This window comes from Heptranchias perlo, chromosome 31 (assembly GCF_035084215.1).
Source record: "Heptranchias perlo isolate sHepPer1 chromosome 31, sHepPer1.hap1, whole genome shotgun sequence".
NCBI lineage: Eukaryota > Metazoa > Chordata > Chondrichthyes > Hexanchiformes > Hexanchidae > Heptranchias > Heptranchias perlo.
The window spans coordinates 4,714,758-4,735,377 of record NC_090355.1 but is presented as its reverse complement, the minus strand read 5'-3'; the positions used below and the strand labels follow the sequence as shown (position 1 = coordinate 4,735,377).

The 20,620-nt window shown below is 40.4% G+C and overlaps 1 protein-coding gene across 1 annotated transcript; it reads left to right on the top strand.

Annotated features, from left to right (window-relative positions):
• The first annotated feature begins 364 nt into the window (after positions 1 to 364).
• On the top strand, positions 365 to 20,475 carry LOC137300328 (uncharacterized). The gene is made up of 10 exons (XM_067969414.1): positions 365 to 439; positions 2,637 to 3,006; positions 3,833 to 3,887; positions 7,095 to 7,211; positions 8,493 to 8,607; positions 10,707 to 10,754; positions 11,288 to 11,335; positions 12,743 to 12,796; positions 19,525 to 19,581; positions 20,287 to 20,475. Exons 2-10 carry the CDS (start codon positions 2,649 to 2,651, stop codon positions 20,473 to 20,475), a joined length of 1,041 nt encoding a protein of 346 aa, XP_067825515.1. The 5' UTR covers positions 365 to 439; positions 2,637 to 2,648.
• The last annotated feature ends 145 nt before the right edge of the window (positions 20,476 to 20,620 follow it).

Sequence of the window (20,620 nt, the reverse complement as noted above, 5' to 3'; positions counted from 1 at the left end):
GGCGAAGCGCGATCCCGACCATCCTATGACGTCACTGGTCTGCAGGCGGCCAGGCGAAGCGCGATCCCGACCATCCTATGACGCCACTGTTTTGCAGGCGGCCAGGCGAAGCGCGATCCCGACCATCCTATGACGCCACTGTTTTGCAGGCGGCCAGGCGAAGCGCGATCCCGACCATCCTATGACGTCACTGGTCTGCAGGCGGCCAGGCGAAGCGCGATCCCGACCATCCTATGACGTCACTGGTTTGCAGGCGGCCAGGCGAAGCGCGATCGTGGCAGTTGCGTGACGCCCCCCGGAGCCGCGCCTGGCTGAGGTAATACTTGGGTGGTGGGGCAGCGCCGCCAATAACCCGCTAAGGAAGCCCCCCACATCGGACATAACAGAGTGCCGGCTTTTGGTCGGTCGTTCCGCCGCATGGTCTGGTCGCGTACCTGAGGTGAGTTTGAATCGTGCGGTGAAAGAGGGAGGGAAGCAGGGTGGCGGCCATGTTCTGTGCAGGTGCTCTCGAAAAGGGACTGTCGGACGAGGATTACTTTGCTACCAAAAAACCTCTTCTGTTTAAAATGATAAAAATGTAATATATATATAGACCCGGAGCGCGTGTTTTAGTCATTTCGAAGTATTTGTGGGAATGAAAAGTTAGTGCCACTCCCTGAGGGTGAGGCCACGAGGAAGGGCGGTCCTGCTTGGTATCATTGCTGCTGTGGGGAGGGCCGCGAATGGCCTATAATTTTATTATGTAATTAAATATTAGGTGAAATAAGTAAACCCGTGGAGAGTGTGTGGTACCTGTCCATTCCTCGAGTCACACAGGGTCGTCAACGCGTGTCGGTGAGATTTGAGTGAGACTCTAGATAGATCAATTAATGTTTAGGGGCGAATAAAACGAAAGGGAAAACTGCAGATGTTGGAAATCTTCAACAAAAAAAAGTCAACACCTGTAACGATAAAAAGACAAGTTAACGTTTTGGGTGTAACCCTTTATTTTTAGGGGTGATGCATGACAGAATTTCTAGCATTTTTAAATCAAAATGCATATCACTTATATGTGGATAAATCCATGCCAGAAAGTAATGGAGTAGTTTCAGTTATAATAAGCTACCTACAGGTGTCAAAAACACCTACTATTCCAGCTATTTGCTGACATCTGATTCTTTACCTGAGAAAATATAATGAGTGACTGCCATTTGGATAATCTAACTTGGCTTGTTAAACCACATGCTCTGGTCACTTGCTAGTACTCCCAACAATAAGTAATTTTGAGCAAAACTGAATTAAATATATATTTCAGAAAAGTACATAATAGTACAATTAGTACAAACAGTGTTGCAGAGGACAGACTTAATTTTGTTGTAGCAAAATCCTGAAGTTCTGAAAATTATTTACTTTTAACCCTTAAAACCTGCCTTACATATGCAACATGTCTTCCTTGACAGATATGACCAGAAGTTTATTCTTGCAAAATTAGGAGTTCCTGCTGGTCTGTATGGCAAAGTATTACAACATATGGTAGACTTACCAACCCCCCATGTCTCTTAATTGTTTACTTTTGAACAATTTATCCCAACAACGCTACAGTCCTACCAAGATTGAAATATTAACATCCCCATTCTTCTTGAAAGCTACTGAAGTCCATCAGAAGAACCTAATTTTCACAGAATAATATCAAGTACCTCACTGTTGGTCCTTCCCTGTAGGACAGTGCAACAAGATGCTCGACTCCAACTGTGGCAAAATAGCAGGAAGTTTTATTTAAAGCAGTTATTCAGTCACAATTTGCATGAGCTGTTTTAATGCAGATGGGGTTGCTCCCATCATGCTGTTTTACAAAGAATTGCATTTATATAGCACCTTTAACGTAGAAAAACATCCCAAGATGCTTCACAGAGGCATGATCAGATAAAAATGGATGCCAAGCCAAAGAAAAAGATAATAGAAGCGGTGACCAAAAAATGTTGATCAAAGAGATGAATTTTAAGGAGGCTCATAAAGGTGGGAGGGATTGAGGGAGGGAATTCCAGAGCCCTTGGCCTAGGCGGTTGTAGGCCCAGCCTCCAAAGGTGGGGGTTAGGGGGAGCACAAAAGGCTAGAGTCAGAGGAACAGAGAGTTCTGTGGGAGGTTGTAGGACTGGAGGAGGTTACAGAGATATGAAGGGGTGAGGCCATGAAGGTATTTAAACATGAGGATGAGAATTTTAAATTGGAGGCGTTGGGATAGCCATTGTAGGTCGAGTCTGGAAATAGCAACGGCATGGGGAAGGCAGTAGCATTTTCTGGAGATAACTGTTTTGACAATTTTCATCCTCCAGTACAACCTGTGAAATTGGTGCCAATTTCACAAAGAGTGAAGGTGCTAAATTCTGATGGTAATAGTGAACTTTTAAAGGACCTCTTACAGTAATTAGCATTTGTATGAAGATTGTTTACTCATTTAGACTTTGTAGCTGTAAATGTACACCGCTTCACCTTAGCATCAAAATTGTACATTATCTGACATAATGCTGCTCCCTCCATACTGTAAATCTTAACCTTTCAAAGCAATGGAACATGACGTGCTAATTTTCTTTTTGCAAATCCATCATATTGTCAGTGATGTAAAAATTGTTATAATGTTCTATTTCTTTCCTTAACAGGAAAATACCAGTATGGCAACATCTGCTGATAAAAGCCATAGTACCATGTGGGCAAGATTTCACAGTGAATCACCAAATAGGGTTGTGAAATTGCTGAGAAAAAGTAAAAGTATGGATACACTGCTGGAAACCACGAATTGGACATTGAAGGATATCCCAGATTATGATACAGTTGGGACTTTACTCCCTACATCTTTACCAACGGTACCTCTTTCAAAATGGGAGGCTCTGCTTAATCAGCATGGGGAAGACATTTTCTTGCATCCCAAAAGGAACTCCACAACCAGCAAGAGCTGCCCATCACTTCTGTGCAGGCCGGAATCCGCTACAGGCTTTATAGTGCATAGTGTCTTCCAATCTCGCAATGAAGGTTAGATTCTGTCCCTCACAGGCTGGCTTTAGGAATATTGAGTTAAAAGAAATCTGAATACTGTCAGTGGTGCTACAAGTAGATCTCTATGTTGGAGAACTGTATATACTTCTGCGTTTTGATTAACATTTAAAATGCTTGGAGCCAGCACTGTATGAAGCTTTAGAGTTGGCATTCACATGGGATTAGCCAGCCTGTTATATTGTCCCTTCCATGCAGGAACTCCAATTCTGCATTTAAGTGCCTTATTTTGAACCAAGTTTTACAAATTCTGTCGATTTACCTTAAGCTTTCTCTTTCTTGTGTTAAATAAAAACCCATTTCAGGAAACAAAATATTGGAAATTCTGTTTTAAAAAAAAATTGTTCAGTGCTTGGCATGTATGTATTTTTTCAATGTGCTTAAATTAGCTTTGCTTTTCAAAAACCTGATAAAAATCCAACTTGGGAATATTTGAGCTGGTCACAGGGCAGGAAGGAAGTTCATTGGTAACCATTAAGTGTAAGAGTTGGAAAGTATAGTTTTCTAGCATTACACAGGATATTGAACATTGGAAACCAAAACCTGATATTGTCAGTTTCACCCCATTGCCAGTTCAATATCTTTTGGTATGTGTTCTTTGCCTGATAATGCAACAAGCCTTCCTAAGTGAATGATCTGATTTAAGTTTTAATACTAGAGCCTCATCGATGCTAATGATTCTGTATGTTGATTTGGATTCATTGCGTTGAAACTTGCATAATGGCTTGGGAATCTGCAAATCCCTTTAAGAAAAAGGAATTGGCAAGATACTGGTGCAATTTAACCTGTTACTTGTATTTAACAGGAATTCCAAGTATTACAATTCAAACCGAAGATGTTTCTGGTGCGGAAATGAATCAGTAAGTAGAAACTGTTTTTAATCCTAGCACATCTCCTGTGGTGTTACTCATTGTGCGATGGAGCATACACTGTTTTATAATGTGGGGTGTCACTAACTTATAGGACTGAATAAGTCGTATTTCATTTTTATGAAATGGTATTCTTAGATGTTTACTGATGTTTTGGGAATTGCTTCCATGACTCTACATTATTCTGTGAAAACCCTAAATGAGCAGCATTTGTTTTTTTTCCCTTTACCTACATATTTAATTTTCATCCCTTAACAGTTTTATTGCTGAGAATACACAGCAAGATGGTGTTCAAGATGCACCCGTTGGAGTTAGATACTGGTATTTAGCAACAGTAGGTTGTTGGAGTGGAGTTTAGCTGCACCAGGGGCGGTCCTGGGCTTTGGTAACACTGCGGGCTAATGCTAGGCTTTGACAATTGGAGTGGACATCCTTGAGTTTGGCAGCAATGTGATGAGGCTGCTGGGTTTGGCAGCATGCAGAGATCCTTTCTTTTTCATTCTCGGGATTTGAGCGTCGCTGGAAAGGCCGGCATTTATTGTGAATCACTGCTGCAGTCCATGTGGCGAAGGTACTCTCACAATGCTTTTAGCTAGGGAGTTTCAGGATTTTGACCCAGTGACCATGAAGGAACAGTGATATATGTCCAAGTCGGGATGGTGTATGACCTGGAGGTGATGGTGTTTCTATGCACCTGCTACCCTTGTCCTTCCAGATGGCGCAGGTCACAGGTTTGGGAGGTGCTGCCAGAAAAGCCTTGGCGACTTGCTGCAATGCAGCCACAGTATGCTGATGGTGGCAGAAGTAGATATTGAAGCTGGTGGATGGGGTATGTTTAGCCTGGCAGAACTGTGGAGGGGGAACCTGACATTTGTCACCAGGGTGGAATTTGGGGTTTTGCCCACTGGTGCATTCCTGGTGTCCCTCAGCATTGAGGGGAGGGAAGGGTTTTGGTGTCCAAGGTTTGGCAAAACTGGTTTATAACTTTTTAAGTAATCTCCAGCAATATTAAATTTGACGTTTTGAGATTGATTCCTGGAAATATATCTGGGTCTGACTGTGACTTGAATGTATTAGTAATTAGAATGTGTTTACATTTTCTACTTATCAACAAAACACAGATGATACTTTCCGTTTGCTTTCAAAATTCAGTTAAATAAAACTCTTAATATGACAAAATTTTCTCTCTCTTCCTCTCATGCACTTTTTCTTTTTTTCTCACATTTTAAATGAAGAAAAGGTTGGGCAGATTGTAAATCAGGCGGCCGATTCCCTTTCACCCGTATTGCACTACAGCCGAAGATCAGTTTCTCCTCCCACCCCCCCCCCCCCCCCCTGGATTTTGGACTGATCTAGGAGCTGATCCCCAATTACTTGACCCCAAGAAAACAGACTGCTGGCAAATTATGCAACATACCCAGCCAGTATTTTTTTAAATAGATGGTGGGGGGAGTACTTTGAGCCCCCAAAAACTTCCCTTCTCCTTTAATTGCAAACTACAATGTAGTCTAATCGCTATATTCAAAAGACTTTCGTAAAGTAAGCTTTTGCTTGCAGGGTTCATAGTAGAGTCCATTTATTGAATTATAGTAGATCTGCTTATTTAATTCTCCTTCTCAGTCTCTGCAGTTCTCGTCTCTACTCTTTTTCTCACTCCTGTCTATAACATAAGTAGTTAGGGTGAAAATTGAGCAGGGACTTTTTTAAAAGTAGAATCTAATACAAGCCATGAACTGGTAAGTTCATGCATTTGAGATTCCTGGAAGATCTAATGCCCAGGTTATTCTTTTCTGCTCTAATTAACATAATTTTCAAAATCTTTGTCCTTATCTACAGATCCCTGCACGCCTTCACACCTCCCTAACTCTGCAACCTCCTGTAGTCCTGTATCTCTGCCTACATCCTATGCTTATTCAACTCTGATTTCCTCTGTACCCCCCCCAACCCATGCTCTACCTTCAGATTGCTTAGGCTCCAGCCACCTTGCCCCCACACTCTGGAATTATTCCCAAATCCATTTGCTTTGCTTCATCCCTCCACATCTTTCAGCCACTGCCCCAAATTTCCCTCCTGTCCCTGCTTTGGTCCAACCCCGAACTTGAAGCGTCTTAGACATTTTTGCTACATTAAAAGGTGCTATGTAAATGCAAGTACTCTTGTCAGACTTCTAGGCCTGAAGGCTGGGATTTTTTTCCCCCTTCTACCTTTGAGTGTCCGAAGGCTGAAAATGGTTCATGTTCTGGGGCTAAAAGAAGCCACAATGCTTGGCTCCTACATACCCAATGACTTTCCCCTTATCACCTCAGCCTATAATCTTGCCCAACAATCTGAAGAATTACACAGAAGAATTGGAACGTTTTTAACACTACATAGGAACAGGAGTAGGCCATTTAGCTCCTCGATCCTGTTCCGCCAATCAGTGAGACCATGGCTGTGACCTAACTCCGTATACCCGCCTTAGCCCCATATCCCTTAATACCTTTGGTTAACAAAAACCTTTCAATCTCAGATTTGAAATTAACAATTGAACTAGCATCAAATGCCATTTATGGAAGAGAGTTCCAAACTTCTGCCCACCTTTGCATGTAGAAGTGTTTCCTAACTTCACACCTGAAAGCATAGGCTCTAATTTTTAGGCTATGTCCCCTAGTCCAAGACTCCCCAACCAGCGGAAATAGTTTATCTCTATCTACCCTATCAGTTCCCCTCAATATCTTGAAAACTTCAATTAAATCACCCCTTAATCTTCTAAATTCCAGGGAATACAACCCTAGTTTGTGTAATCGTCCCGCGTAATTTAATCCTTGGAGTCCAGGTATCATTCTAGCAAATCCACATTGCACTCCCTCCAAGGCCAATATATCCTTCCTAAGGTGTGGTGCCCAGCACTGACCACAGTACACCAGGTGTAGTCTAACCAAGGTTTACATGGGGGTATTCTAGATCAGATAATTTCCATGTTATCAAAGAAATTGACCTAGTCATACAGTCCTGACAGAAGCTGACACTCGGTACTTTGATGTGTGAAACCAATCGGTCACAATTTTGTATTTGATGTATTTTTTGAATCAGCAAGCTTGCACAATAGGTGTGAATGGGAAGCAGTACTATTTGGTCAGCTGTAGTTCTATAATTGGATCAGGTCCACATTTAATGTGGTGTTGGCAGTAGAAGTTATTTGCCTGTTCTATATTTCAGGTTTGCTGCTGAGCTGGATGGCCTTACTCTGCAGTCAGCCAGATGTACAGATGATGGCAGTAAAATGCCAGCGGAAGTAAATCAGAAGGATGCATTCCTCTCTTGGGCATTGGAGAGGTAATGTTGTCTTTGTGCAAATGTATGGTATGGCCTTTCTCGCTATTTCATCACAACTTTAATGTAGGATGGCTTTGACCATGATGACACTGTCCCTGCATAAAAATCCATTTTGCCTGTGGTGCAGAGATTTGAGCGTCAGTTTTTTTGATTTATTCGCTATAGAAATACAAGCTTAACCCTTGTAAAGCAAAACTGTAAACACAGGTTTTATGGTGCAACGATTGGACTTTTTTTTTATTACTTCTCTGATGACTCTGAGCAATTACATTTTGTGGTATGCTGTTGAGCCATACAGAATGGAAGGGTCCAACTTTCACTATTTATTCAGTGCTGAGTTAGCTGGAAAGGCAGTTGAAGCACTACAGTTGGCATTCCTGGGGTAAAGAGGGAAAGAGGGTTCCCCTTCCAGATTGTTATCCAGTGACCCCTACTGGAAATCCTCATGTATGGACATTGGGTAAAGACAGGAGTGAGCTCAGCTGTGATTACATGAACTGTCACATAGACTGCTGGCACATACTGTCTTAGGAACAGGAGTAGGCCATTAAGTCCCTCATTAGATCATGGCTGATCTGTAGCTCAACTCCCTTTATCTGTCGTGGCTCCATATCCCTTGATTCCCTTACCTAACAAATATCTATCTATCTCAGTCTTGAAAGCCCCAATTGTCCCATGTTTCACAGCCTTATGGGGGCAAGAGTTCTAGATTTCCACTACCCTTTGTGTGATAAAGAGCTTTCTGATCTCACTCCTAAATGGTCCAGCTCTAATTTTAAGATTATGTCCCCTTATTCTTGATTTCCCCCACCAGAGGAAATAGTTTCTCCATATCTACCCTATCTTTTAACATTTTAAACACCTCGATCAGATCATCCCTCAATTGTCTATACTCAAGGGAATACAAGCCAAGTTTATGCAACCTGGCATCATGATTTAACCCTCTAAGCCCTGGTATCATTCTGGTGAATCTTCGCTGCACTCCCTTCGAGGCAAATATATCCTTCCTGAGGTGCAGTGCCCAAAACTGAATGCAATACTCCAGGGTGGACAGGTATTCACTTAGATGAGGGCTGCTGATTTCTGTGGAACCATACCCAGGCATGAACCATCTTTTTCAGGGTGGGGGTTGGTTGGGGGTGGGGAAGAGAAAATTTAAATTGGGCCATACAGGACTGGTCAGTATATTACTGCAATTTGATCCATTACACTGTATGGGAAATTTGTTAATGACTGAGAATAATTGAGATTTATGCGTAAAGAAAGTACTTCTGTTTCTAGGGCTGAAAAATCGAACATTAAAGACCGAGCTTTTGAAGAATTTGAGGTGGAAGAGAAGGAAGGGTTGATTTTGGAAAATGACTACCTGAGCCCAACAGTGAATGTCCATAAACTGGTGAGACTTTTTTTCTCTTTTCCCCCACCCCACCCGCTCAGTTTTTCTACTCTTCACCCAAGTGGACAGTGGTAAACGCTATGATATGGTGTACCTCGACTTCCAAAAGGCTCCACATGAAAGGCTATTAATTAAACTCAAAGTTGTAAGGATTCAGGGTAAACACTGGGAATGGATAAGAAACTAGTTGAAGATTAGGAAACGATGAGGATTTGTTAGAGGAGTTATATTAGAGTGAGGGGAAGGTACTAAGTAGGGTGCCTCAGGGCTCAGTAATGGGATCATGACTGTCTCCAATTTACAAAAATGACTGATTCAGAAACTCAATGCATAGTGGCCACATTTGCAGATGATACCGAACTAAGAGAAGCAGTGGAATTTGAATAGGCAGCTGAGAAACTACAGAATGAGTTGAACAAGATATGTAAGTGGGCAGAACAATGGCAGATGAAGTTTAATGCAGACAAATGTAAAGTGCTACCCATGGGGATGAAAAATAGATGGCACACATACTCCATGAATGGTGTTAAAATAGCTAAGGATGAAGCTGAAAGAGACCTAGGAGCCTCAATAGACTGAAGACTAAACACGTGCAACCAATGCAGAGCAGCAACAAAGCCAATCGAATATTGAACTTCATAGACAAAACAGTAGAATATAGGCAGAGGAGGTACTGATCAAATTTTATAGCGCTCTAGTCAGACCATCTCACCAAGAAACAAGAGAGACAGACATTCAGGCATTGGAATCAGTGCAAAGCGCCATAAGGCTAATCCTCAGTGGTAGAGGTATTAGTTATTAAAAAAGACTGGAGCAACTTTGGCTTTTAAACCTAGAAGGGAGGTTGTTAAGAGGTAATCTTATAGAGGCATATAAGATGTTATGGGCAAAGAAAAATTTAACCCAGGATATTGCTTGGGAGTAGAACAGGGGACACAGATTCAGAATAGAAAAGGGAACTTTTAGGACCGATATTGGAAAATTCTTCTTCACACAGAGTGGTCAACATGTGGAATAAACTTCCAGTTAGAGGAGTGGAGGCAAAAACGCAAAAGTTTAGATCATATTTTATGATGGGATCTACAAACATGAAAATGATGGATGATGGGATCTACAAACATGAAAATGATGGACAGGAAAAGACCTGCTGGTCCGTCGGGCTTATCCCATACTGTTGTGGTGCAACTGAGCTTCAAGGTTCCAATCACTACCCAATCTCCTGGGAATGGCAAAGAAACAGTGGAAAAAACCCTAGATCAAGTCTTGGGAGGAAGAACATCTGGGAAATTCCTCTCTGAACCCCGATGGCATACGAAACGAGTTCCAGGAGAACAGTGACCATGAGACACATTGCCTAGTAGATCTATACCAAATAATTGGCTTCCATCTCAACCTTGCTGCCGATCACAAACTAACCGTGAACAGTGCCTTGAGAGATACGCGAGGTCCATATAAATCCTGAAACTGATTCCAATTATCTTTTACCACCTGATTAAAAAGACCAAAAAGCTGGTTGAACTAGTTTGGTTTATTTACTCAAATAAGTTTGCAGCTGCATCATTTCCTTTGTGACTATTGTATCATATAGTGATTTTTTTTAAGACTTCTATGAGGTGGATCCAGTGTTACTGACTGTTACTGTGAGCACTTTTTTTGCTATCCTTGGATTCCTGTTTATGCATTCATTATACCCGTTACGTTAATAAAATGGTTACTATTGCATTTAGCTTTCCTTCCTCCACATGCAAAATTTGCCTTTTTCCCATGATTCCGAAGGTGCAGCTTAAAAAGCGTCTCATGGGCTAGCCATTATCAATTCTTGTCCAGAATGTGATAAGATGTTTTGGTAGAAAATGTGCCAGTAAGAGAATCACAAATGAAACAGCAGAATTGTATAACCCATAATTGCTACACTATAATTAAGGTTTATGGACAAATTTCAGTGTTTTTTTTCACCTTCTAAAGTTTTTGGATGCAGCTATTTACCTCTCGGGAGATTAAACTCAGGAAAGGTCATGACAACACAAGTTGTATACTATTTATTTCATGGTTATGTTACTATATTTTACTAAATGGTGCTGTTTGTGTGCATTCATCAGGTGAATCAAAGAACAAAAGCAGGAGCTGAAGTTATGGAGGAGACCATGGTAAGTGCTTGCACAGCCTGTAACTGTTATATTTCTTGGGTCATTCTGACCAAATCCAACAGACTTGACAGACTGTTAAATGCATAATTCAATCAAAATAAAAATTTACAGCGCATGGCTGGAGTTTAAACAAGATAGAGTTCTCCAAGAGACATATTTTTCATCTAAGATAAAATGTATTTCTATGAAAGTCTTAGTATACGTTAATGGAGGTGAAAGAATTAAAAAAGTTAAGTTTGTGTTCTAGCTTGGGATTTTGGGAACCTAAAGTTGCTATAAAATCTGATGGGATCTTTCATATCCAGATTATTGGCCAGGTCAAAATAAAACTGCTGATGTAAAATTATTTGTTCGAGAATGTCCACCTTAAACTGTATCAATGAATGTATGAAAGAATAGTGAGAAACGACCATCAGGCCCATCAGTGATCACACTATCCTACAACTGAGTAAATGAAAAATTGAGTTCACTTAACTTCTGATTTAGTTTTAAAGTAGGAATGTGTTTTATGTGAATATTGTTTTTACTTCCAGGCAGGAAAAAATGTGGTCCTTCCAGAATATTTTGATACCAAGTCAGAGGTTGGTGATGATTTAGCAGAAAGGAGTTGTACTTGATAATTGCTTCATAGAATATATGACTAGTTTCTACAAATTATATGAATTTTATTTATAGTTTGCCAGATTCAAAATTCTCCGATTTCCTGTGTGGAAAATAAGATGGTCACTTAGACCTTGGCCCCGTGTAAGTAAATGCAGCTACGGATTATCTGTAAGCCACGGTGGCGTGTGAACTGTCATACAATGTAGTTATAACTTTTTATCTACTTACTAGTGTTCCTAGTGACTGGTCTTCTAAGTTTTGCAGTGGTTATTTCACGTGCATGAAGGAAATTGTGGAAGAAATTAAACAAACTTCTTGTAGATGAGAGTGTAAGGGGGTACTTTTCACCGTCACTGCACAGATGGTAATCTGGCGGAGCAGATCATACCCACCCCCCGCCCCAATTGTAGAACTCACCTGATTTTTGTTCCATTGATTTCTTCAACGCTACCTGGTAGATTATCCCAAACATTTGCGTAAAGTAGATCTTCCTTTAATCTGTTTGAAATGTTTTTTTCACTCATTTAAACTCACGTCCAATGATTCTAGTTCCCCTGTCTAATTTGAAGTGATATTCTGGGTTTATCTTATCTGTATCATTTTATATACCATGATGAGGTTTCCTTCCTTAGCTGCCGTCTTTCTGGAGAGACTGAGCTTATCTAACCTTCCTCATAGTTCGTCCTGTTTAAATTTAGGATCGGTATTGTTGCTGTTCTGTGCTCTCCAGTGCATATACATGTTTTAGTGGCCACATTCTCTTCTGTCCTTTCAGGTTATTATTGTCTTCAGAAAGTGAAATTAGAGATTTGATTGTGTGATGATGTGAATACAGTCTGTCATATGACCTTTCTGAAGAGCACTGTAGACCCCCTGAGTTGCAGTATTCACTTTGGTCTATCAAGCTGCATCTCTGATTACCGAAGCTAGATTGAAAAAATTCCAGTTAGAGTTGTAGGCTCTTATTAAAGGTAAAATAAATTATTCTGAAAATTCCCATGTTTTGTTCTTGGATTAACTTCTCAAATATGGTAAATGTGTCCATTAAGGAGGTAAATGCCGAAAAATGAGGTGCTAAATCTTGGTAACTATATTTGTGCACATTTAATGTGCTTAGTATGTTAGGACCTGTTTCAAGAGTTCTTGTATGTGTCTATACTTCTGTCTGTGAAGCGCTTTGGGACGTCCTGAAGCCGTGAAAGGCGCTATATAAATGCACGTTTTTTCTTTTTCTTTACATAAGTCTATAGAGAACATTTGCAGAAAAGTGTAAACATGTGGGCCTTTGCTTTTGCCCTACCTACAAATGCCTAACCGACTGTGTCAACATGAAAATTTTTTATTTTACAGTATATTTTGATTTAACTTTGAATTAATCTTTACAGTCTGAACATAAGGAGGCAGTGCCAGGAGTTGATACAAAGCACGATGCAATTCAGGTAACCTAAAATTGCTTTGTAGATTGTTATCTTTTTTCCATCCAAAGAAATCTGACTCCTGTCCCTGCTGTGAATTGTGATTGTTCTGTTCATTTAGATAACTTCAGCACTGTCACTAGTTTTTCCCATTTTGAGATCATAACAGATATTAAAATAATGGAAAGTAGGTCATTAATTTAATCATGAGTTTAACATGTGCAGGGCCTGAAAACACTGGGATACAAGTTTGCTGAATTCCTGTTCCCAGTCGCATCAGGTACTGCAAAATTGGGGGGAGGTTAAGTATTTGAACATAGTTCTTGTGAGCCTCCTGGCATCTGATCAGAGCAGCACTGAATTCAGGCTTGGGAGCAGGTCTCCTGCAGATGTTTCATGAGTAGAAGGGTGGGGAAACACTGCAACATTTGAGGGTAAAAAGCTTAAAAACGTTGCGTTCAGTGGCTATCCATGAAATACGCTCCTGACTTCAGGCTGTGTTTTTTTTCATGAGGGTATTCATGCTCAATATTCAATAGTCATGCTCTTTGAAGACCTTCAAGATTTTGTGTCTCTCCCAGGAGATTACATTGCTATGAGGGAGGGAAGAAGTGTTTAATCATGATGCTCCAGCCATCATGGTGTGGGGCAGGCTTGATGGACCAGCTGGTCTTTTCCTGCCTGTCAATTTCGTATGTTAACAAAATTTCAGCAGCTTTACCCAATTCCATAATGAAGAAGGCCAACAGTCATCAGCCAGTAACACAGCTACTATTTAGATGAATAACTACCACCAATGAAAGACTGTAACTTTAGTTGGAAAGAGAAGTTAAATGGCCTGATTAGAAGGAGGAGAAAGAATTTTGTTTTAATTAATAAAAATCTTCTGTGGAGTATCTAGCTGGTTTACTGTATTCTGTGATGTATGTTCACAACCGGTCAAAGCATCATCTTTGTACCAGTGAATGTAGCTACTGAAGCACTTTGGGAAGCAGTGGATAAGTTTAACTAGGAAATTCTTGTAAGTGATTAGTTTGAGCTGGTGGAATTCAAAGTGCAAAAAGACCAGGCCCAGAAGGCATGCATGCCAGAACATTGAGCGAAGTCAGAGAGAAAATAGCAACGGCTGTGATCACAATCATTCAAGCATCTTTGGATGTGGAAGTTGTGCCAGAGGATTGGAGGTTTGCCAGTGTAACACCCCTGTTCAAAAAGGGAGGAAGTAGTAAACCAGGTAACTACAGATTAGTCAGCATAACATCAGTAATGAGTAATAAGCTTCTAGAGAACATAATACAGAATAAAATTAATAATCACTTAGGTTACAGCACGGAAGGAGGCCATTCGGCCCATCGAGTCTGCGCCGGCTCTATGCACGAGCAATCCAGCTAGTCCCACTCCCCCATCCTATCTCTGTAGCCCTGCAAATTTTTTCCTTTCAAGTACTTATCCAATTCCCTTTTGAAGGCCATAATTGAATCTGCCTCCACCACCCCCTCAGGCAATGCATTCCAGATCCTAACCACTGGCTGTGTAAAAAATGTTTTTCCTCATGTCACCTTTGGTTCTTTTGCCAATCGCCTTAAATCTATGTCCTCTGGTTCTTGACCCTTCCGCCAATGGGAACAGTTTCTCTCTATCTACTCTGTCTAGACCCTTCATGATTTTGAATACCTTTATCAAATCTCCTCGCAACCGTCTCTGTTCCAAAGAGAACAACCCCAGCTTCTCCAGTCTATCCATGTAACTAAAGCCCCTTATCCCTGGAATCATTCCTGTAAATCTCTTCTGCACCCTCTCTGAGGCCTTCATATCTTTCCTATAGTGCGGTGCCTAGAACTGGACACACTATTCCAGTTGTGGCCAAACCAGTGTTTTCTAAAGGTTCATCATGACTTCCATACTTTTGTACTCTATGCCTCTATTTATAAAGCCCAGGATCCTGTATGCTTTTTTAACCACTTTCTCAACCTGCCCTGCCACCTTCAACGATTTGTGCACATATGCCCCCAGATCTTTCTGTTCTTCTACCCCTTTTAGAGTTGTGCCCTCTAGTTTATATTTCCTCCCCTTGTTCTTCTTACCGAAATGTATCACTTCACATTTTTCTGTGTTAAATTTAATCTGCCACATGTCCGCCCATGCCACCAGCCTGTCTATATTCTCTTAAAGTCTATCACTATCCTCCTCACTGTTTACTACCCTTCCAAGTTTTGTGTCATCTGCAAATTTTGAAATTGTGCCCTGTACATCCAAGTGTTAATATATATCAAGGAAAGCAGTGCTCCCAGCACGGACCCCTCCCACCTGTCCAAAAAACAACCGTTCACCACTACTCTGTTTCCTGTCCCTTAGCCTATTCTGCATCCATGTTGCTACTGCCCCCTCTATTCCATGGGCCGCAATCTTGATAATAAGCCTACTGTGCGTCACTTCAACAAACGCCTTTTGGAAGTCCATATACACCACGTCAACTGCATCGCCCTCATCAAAAAACTCTATCAGGTTAGTTGTACACAATTTGCCTTTAACAAATCAGTGCTGGCTTCCCCTAATCAATCCACACTCGTCCAAGTGACTGTTAATTCTGTCCCAGATTATCGTTTCTAAAAGTTTCCCCAACACTGAGGTTAAACCAACTGGCCTATAGTTGATGGGTTTATCCTTACACCCTTTTTTGAACAAGGGTGTAACATTTGCAATTCTCCAGTCTTCTGGCACCATCCCCGTATTTATGGATGTTTTGAAGATTATGGCCAATACCTCCGCAATTTCCACCCTTACTTCCCTCAGCCATCTAGGATGCATCCCATTCGGACCGGGTGACTTATCAACTTTAAGTACAGCTAGCCTTTCTAATATCTCTTTATTAATTTTTAGCCCAACCAGTATCTCAACTATATCTTCCTTTACTGAGACTCTGGCAGCACCTTCTTGGTAAGGACAGATGCAAAGTACTCATTTAGTACCTTGGCCATGCCCTCTGCCTCCATGAATAGATCTCCTTTATGGTCCCTAATCGGCCCCACCCCTCCTCTTACTACCCATTTACTGTTTACATGCCTGTAGAAGACTTTTGTATTCCCTTTTATGTTGGCCACCAGTCTGTTCTCATACTTTCTCTTTGCCCCTCTTAATTTCCTTTTCTCAAGGGCAATTAGGGATGGGCAATAAATGCCGGCCTCGCCAGCAACGCCCACATCCCATGAACGAATAAAAAAAAAATCCCCTCTGAACTTTCTGTATTCTGCCTGGTTCTCAACCTGACAACTGCCATACGCCCCTTTTTTCAGTTTCATCTTACTCACTATCTCTTTTGACATCCAGGGAGCTCTGGCTTTAGTTGCCCAACCTTTTTCCCTTGTGGGAATGTGCCTAGACTGTACCCAAACCATCTCCTCTTTAAAGGCCGCTCACTGTTCAGTTACAGTTTTGCCTGCCAATCTTTGATTCCAGTTTACCCAGGCCAGATCTGTTCTCATCCCATTGAAAGAGGTGGGTTAATTAAGGACAGCCGGCAAAGATTTGTAAAAAATCAAGTTGTGTCTCACAAATTTAATAGAGTTCTTTGAGGAAATAATCAAGTGTAATGATAAAGGATATGCAGCAGATATCGTGCATATGGATTTTCGAACAGTCCCACATAGGTTTTTTGATTAAATTGAGGTACAGTGTATTAAAGGAATGTACCAGCATGCATAATAATTTGGTTAAAGGACAAAAAATAGTGATAACTAATGGATATTTTTCGAATGAGTGCGATGTAAACAGTAGTATCCCCCAGATTCCAGCATTGCGGCCGTTACTGTTCTTTGTGTATACACACACACACACACACACTAGACTTGGATGTAAGGGACACAATGTATAAATTCACAGATGTCATAAGAATAGGGAGTGTGATTAAATATGAATAGGACTATGAGCTTCTTCAGGAAGGCACTGAGATTATTAGATTGGGCATATAGATGAAATTTCATGTGGAGAAAAGTGATACATTTTGGGAAGAGGAATAAGGAGAGGAAATATACACTAAATGAAAACTTTAAAGGAGTTGCAACAAATGTACTTTTTGCCTGCTGAATTTTTTGTCTTGTACAGTCTTACTACTTTACATAACTAGGTTAATTTTGGTTTTCTGTGAGCTAGGTTCTGCATTACACAGAAAATATGTATTTAATGGCAGATGAAGGTCAGTTAATACGCGTTGGGGTAGAGTCTCCGAAACTAAGGTGTTGCCACATGTTAACACAAGCTGGATGCGAGACATTCAGGATCAGTTAGAGGGATAAAAAACCCTGCTATTGTCAAAGTTTGACTACATTGTTCTTCAGCAGTATTTTGCGACATCTTTCTACATAAGATGTTGTTCTATTCAATTTGCTCAACATAATGCAGTCAGACTGAGAATTCTCATTCGGCACTAAGTCATTCCAAGCAATTGATAATCTGTGAATGGCTGCTAATCTGTGGTGGTGCAGCCATCTTTTACCTATATTTCTATGTACTTCAAAGGAGGTTGGATTATATTTCTGTGACAAAGCCTGTTTACCGGAGAGGAGTTTTTGAAGACTCTCAGCCAATAGCTACACAGCTATAATTTAAAAGTTATTCCCAGTATAGCCAGTAGAGTTAAGCTAGATTGAGGTTACAGTAAGTAAACGTATGTTTAAAGTCTATGTTTAGAAAGAAAGTGAGTGCCATCTATATATTATATATTGAGGATAGAGAAATATAGATTTCACTGATTAGTGTTCATTCATCAGTCTCATAAACAAATCTATTTGCTGGATCAAAAGTCTGTGTACAGTTTCATAACAACACAGGAGCGTTATACCAAACCACGTAAGGAGCTATTAGGACAGGTGACCAAAAGCTTGGTCAAAGAGGTAGGTTTTAAGGAGCGTCTTAAAAGAGTATAGAAAGGCAAAGAGATTTGGGGAGGGAATTCCAGAGCTTAGGGCGCAGGCAGCTAAAGGCACAGCCGCCAATGATGGAGCATTGAAATTGAGGGATGCGCAAGAGCTCAGAATTGGTGGGGAGCAGAGACCTCAGAGAGTTGTAGGGCTAGAGGAGGTTACAGAGATAGGGAGAGAACGAGGCCATTGATGGATTTGAACACAAGGATGAGAATTTTAAAATCGATGCATTGCCAGACCAGGTGCCAGTGTAGGTCAGTGAGCATAGGAGTGATGGGTGAACAGGACTTGGTGTGAGTTAGGATACGGGCAGCAGAGTTTTGGATGAGCTCAAGTTTAAGCCTGAGTATCCAGTCCACATTCGAAGGGAGGAGAATCACATGGTGGCATTGATATATTCCAGTAGCTAGTGTAGTGTGTGAAGGGTTTCTGCTACAATCCCTGGATCTCGCTATTATTTACCTAGGTATCGGGGAGAAGAAGGTTCACTCAGGGTCATAGAGGACACGAGGACTGGTTAAATGACTAACCAATGACACTGAAATCAAGAGAATATCCAGTGTACAAACTCAATAAAATGACTGGAGTAAAGGAGTAGACATACTTAGCAGTTCAGATACACAAATCTTTAAAAATTGAAGAATAATTTGATTAAATTGTGTTTTTAAAATAACCATATGGGATCCTAGATATTTTTAAACAATGGGGCATTGAGAACAGAAGCAAAAAGGCATTGCTAACCCTATACAAATCTTTGGTTAGGGTGCAGTTAGAATATTGTGCCCAGTTTTGGATACCCTACTTTAGGAAGGATATCAAGCCATGTAGAGGGTGCAGACACAATTGATTATGTTGAGAGGCTTTAGTTACGAACAGACACTAGAGAAACTGTTGCTCCTTACATTAGAACAAAGAAGGTTAAGAGGAGACTTGATAGAGGTGGTCAAAATTATGAATGGTTTTAAAAAGGGTAAGAGGAGAAAAACTAAATGGTAAGTTAGTAACTAGAGAACTCAAATTTTAAGATAATCAGCAAAAGACTGAAGGGAGAGTTTGAGAATTTTTTTATGCCGAGGGTTATTAGGACATGGAGTGCCCTACTAACAACAATGGTGTAAGCAGAACACAGAATCACTTTCAAAAAAGAAAGTGGGTAAATATTCGAAAAAGAATAGTTTAAAACGAATGGGACTAATTGGGTAGCTCTCAGGGTCATCACAGACATGGTGGCCAAATGGGACTCTTCTACACCGTAAAAATTTATGATGAGAGAAACAGCTGGGCTGTATTAAACATGTGCCAATCAAATCCATTGTTCCTTCTGTTCTGAGGATGTTACGTTCTCCTGTGAAACAGAATAATTTTCTTAGTACTGTTGAGGATTGTCATTTCTGTGAGATCTGAAACCTTGATGCACTTCTTCTGTAATACTTAATTTCTAGGTTCATTTAAATAACATGTGTAAAACTTCAGCTCAGCAGCAATGTCAAACTAACTCTCACTATCTAAGTTAACATTTGAAGGGTGAAGTACCAGAGTGTGTCTTACATCATGGTATAGTGCCCCATCAAAAGTTGGTTTTGTGGTAGAAGAAATATGAAGTTAACACGTTCTAATATAGATGATACAAAATTCATTTTTGTTTATAGGAGATAAATGATGAATATAAAGCAAGTGCTCTACTCCCAAGATAGATAGCAGTTTGCACTGCTTTATTTACTGATGCATTTATCCTACAGTCCATCCTGAAGATCAAATATGAATATTTTTGCATAAATATTAATTACACCAGACCAAATTATCACAGCTGTGGAAAAAATGATTTTTTTCCAGGTGAATCAAGCATACCAACTGATGGAAATTGCTGCAAAACCTGAACATCTTGAACAGGTAAATGCAACACAATAATAAAAAGCTATTGTGCATGTTGCATTTTATTTAATTCTGGGGATGAATGGTTGGTATTGCTTTAACTGGAAGTTATTCGTTTTCTGTGGAACCATTCAACAGATTGCAGGTCAAAGAAAGGCCTACAATTCCATGCAGGAGAGCAGGCCATGGACTATTTCAGTGATTAAAAATATCTGGGATGAATTACTGAACCTCCCAGTTTGACCGGGACTGCTACTGTGAGCATGAGCCAATGATGAGGAAGAAGGAAAGTGTAGTGCAAGGAACGAGCAAAGAAAATGGCAATTTAACATTTTTACTTCAATGGTGAGACAACAAGCAGGAGGCTGAAAGAGTCTTTAAAAGGAACAAAATGGTTTAAAGAAAAGTAAAATTAAACAGTTAAAGAAGAGTAAATTAAAAATTGAAATTTTCCTGCAGAGAAATCCAACGTGGTGGATGGAGGATCTGAGATTTTCCAAAACGGGATTCTGAGTATTTTCAGGCTGGGCACAAAGCTACCTAGCAGCCAGATTATGTAATTATAGTGTGACAGGTTATATAGGCAGAATATATACTAAATGTGGACATGTGTAAAATTGACATGAAATATTTGACAAACGTGAATTTGTCAGCTGAATTTTTTGTCTTGTACAGTCTTACCACTTTACATAACTAGGTTAATTTTGGTTTTCTGTGAGCTAGGTTCTGCATTACACAGAAAATATGTATTTAATGGCAGATGAAGGTCAGTTAATGCGCATTGGGGTAGAGGTCTCTGAAACAAAGGTGTTGCCACATGTTAACACAAGCTGGATGCAAGACATTCAGTTCCAGTTATCGCTGATGGATCAGTTAGAGGGATTAAAAAACCCTGCTATTGTCAAAGTTTGACTACATTGTTCCTCAGCAGTATTTTGAGACATCTTTCTACATAAGATGTTGTTCTATTCAATTTTTTTTTTATTCATTCATGGGATGTCGCTGGCAAGGCCGGCATTTATTGCCCATCCCTAATTGCCCTTGAGAAGGTGGTGGT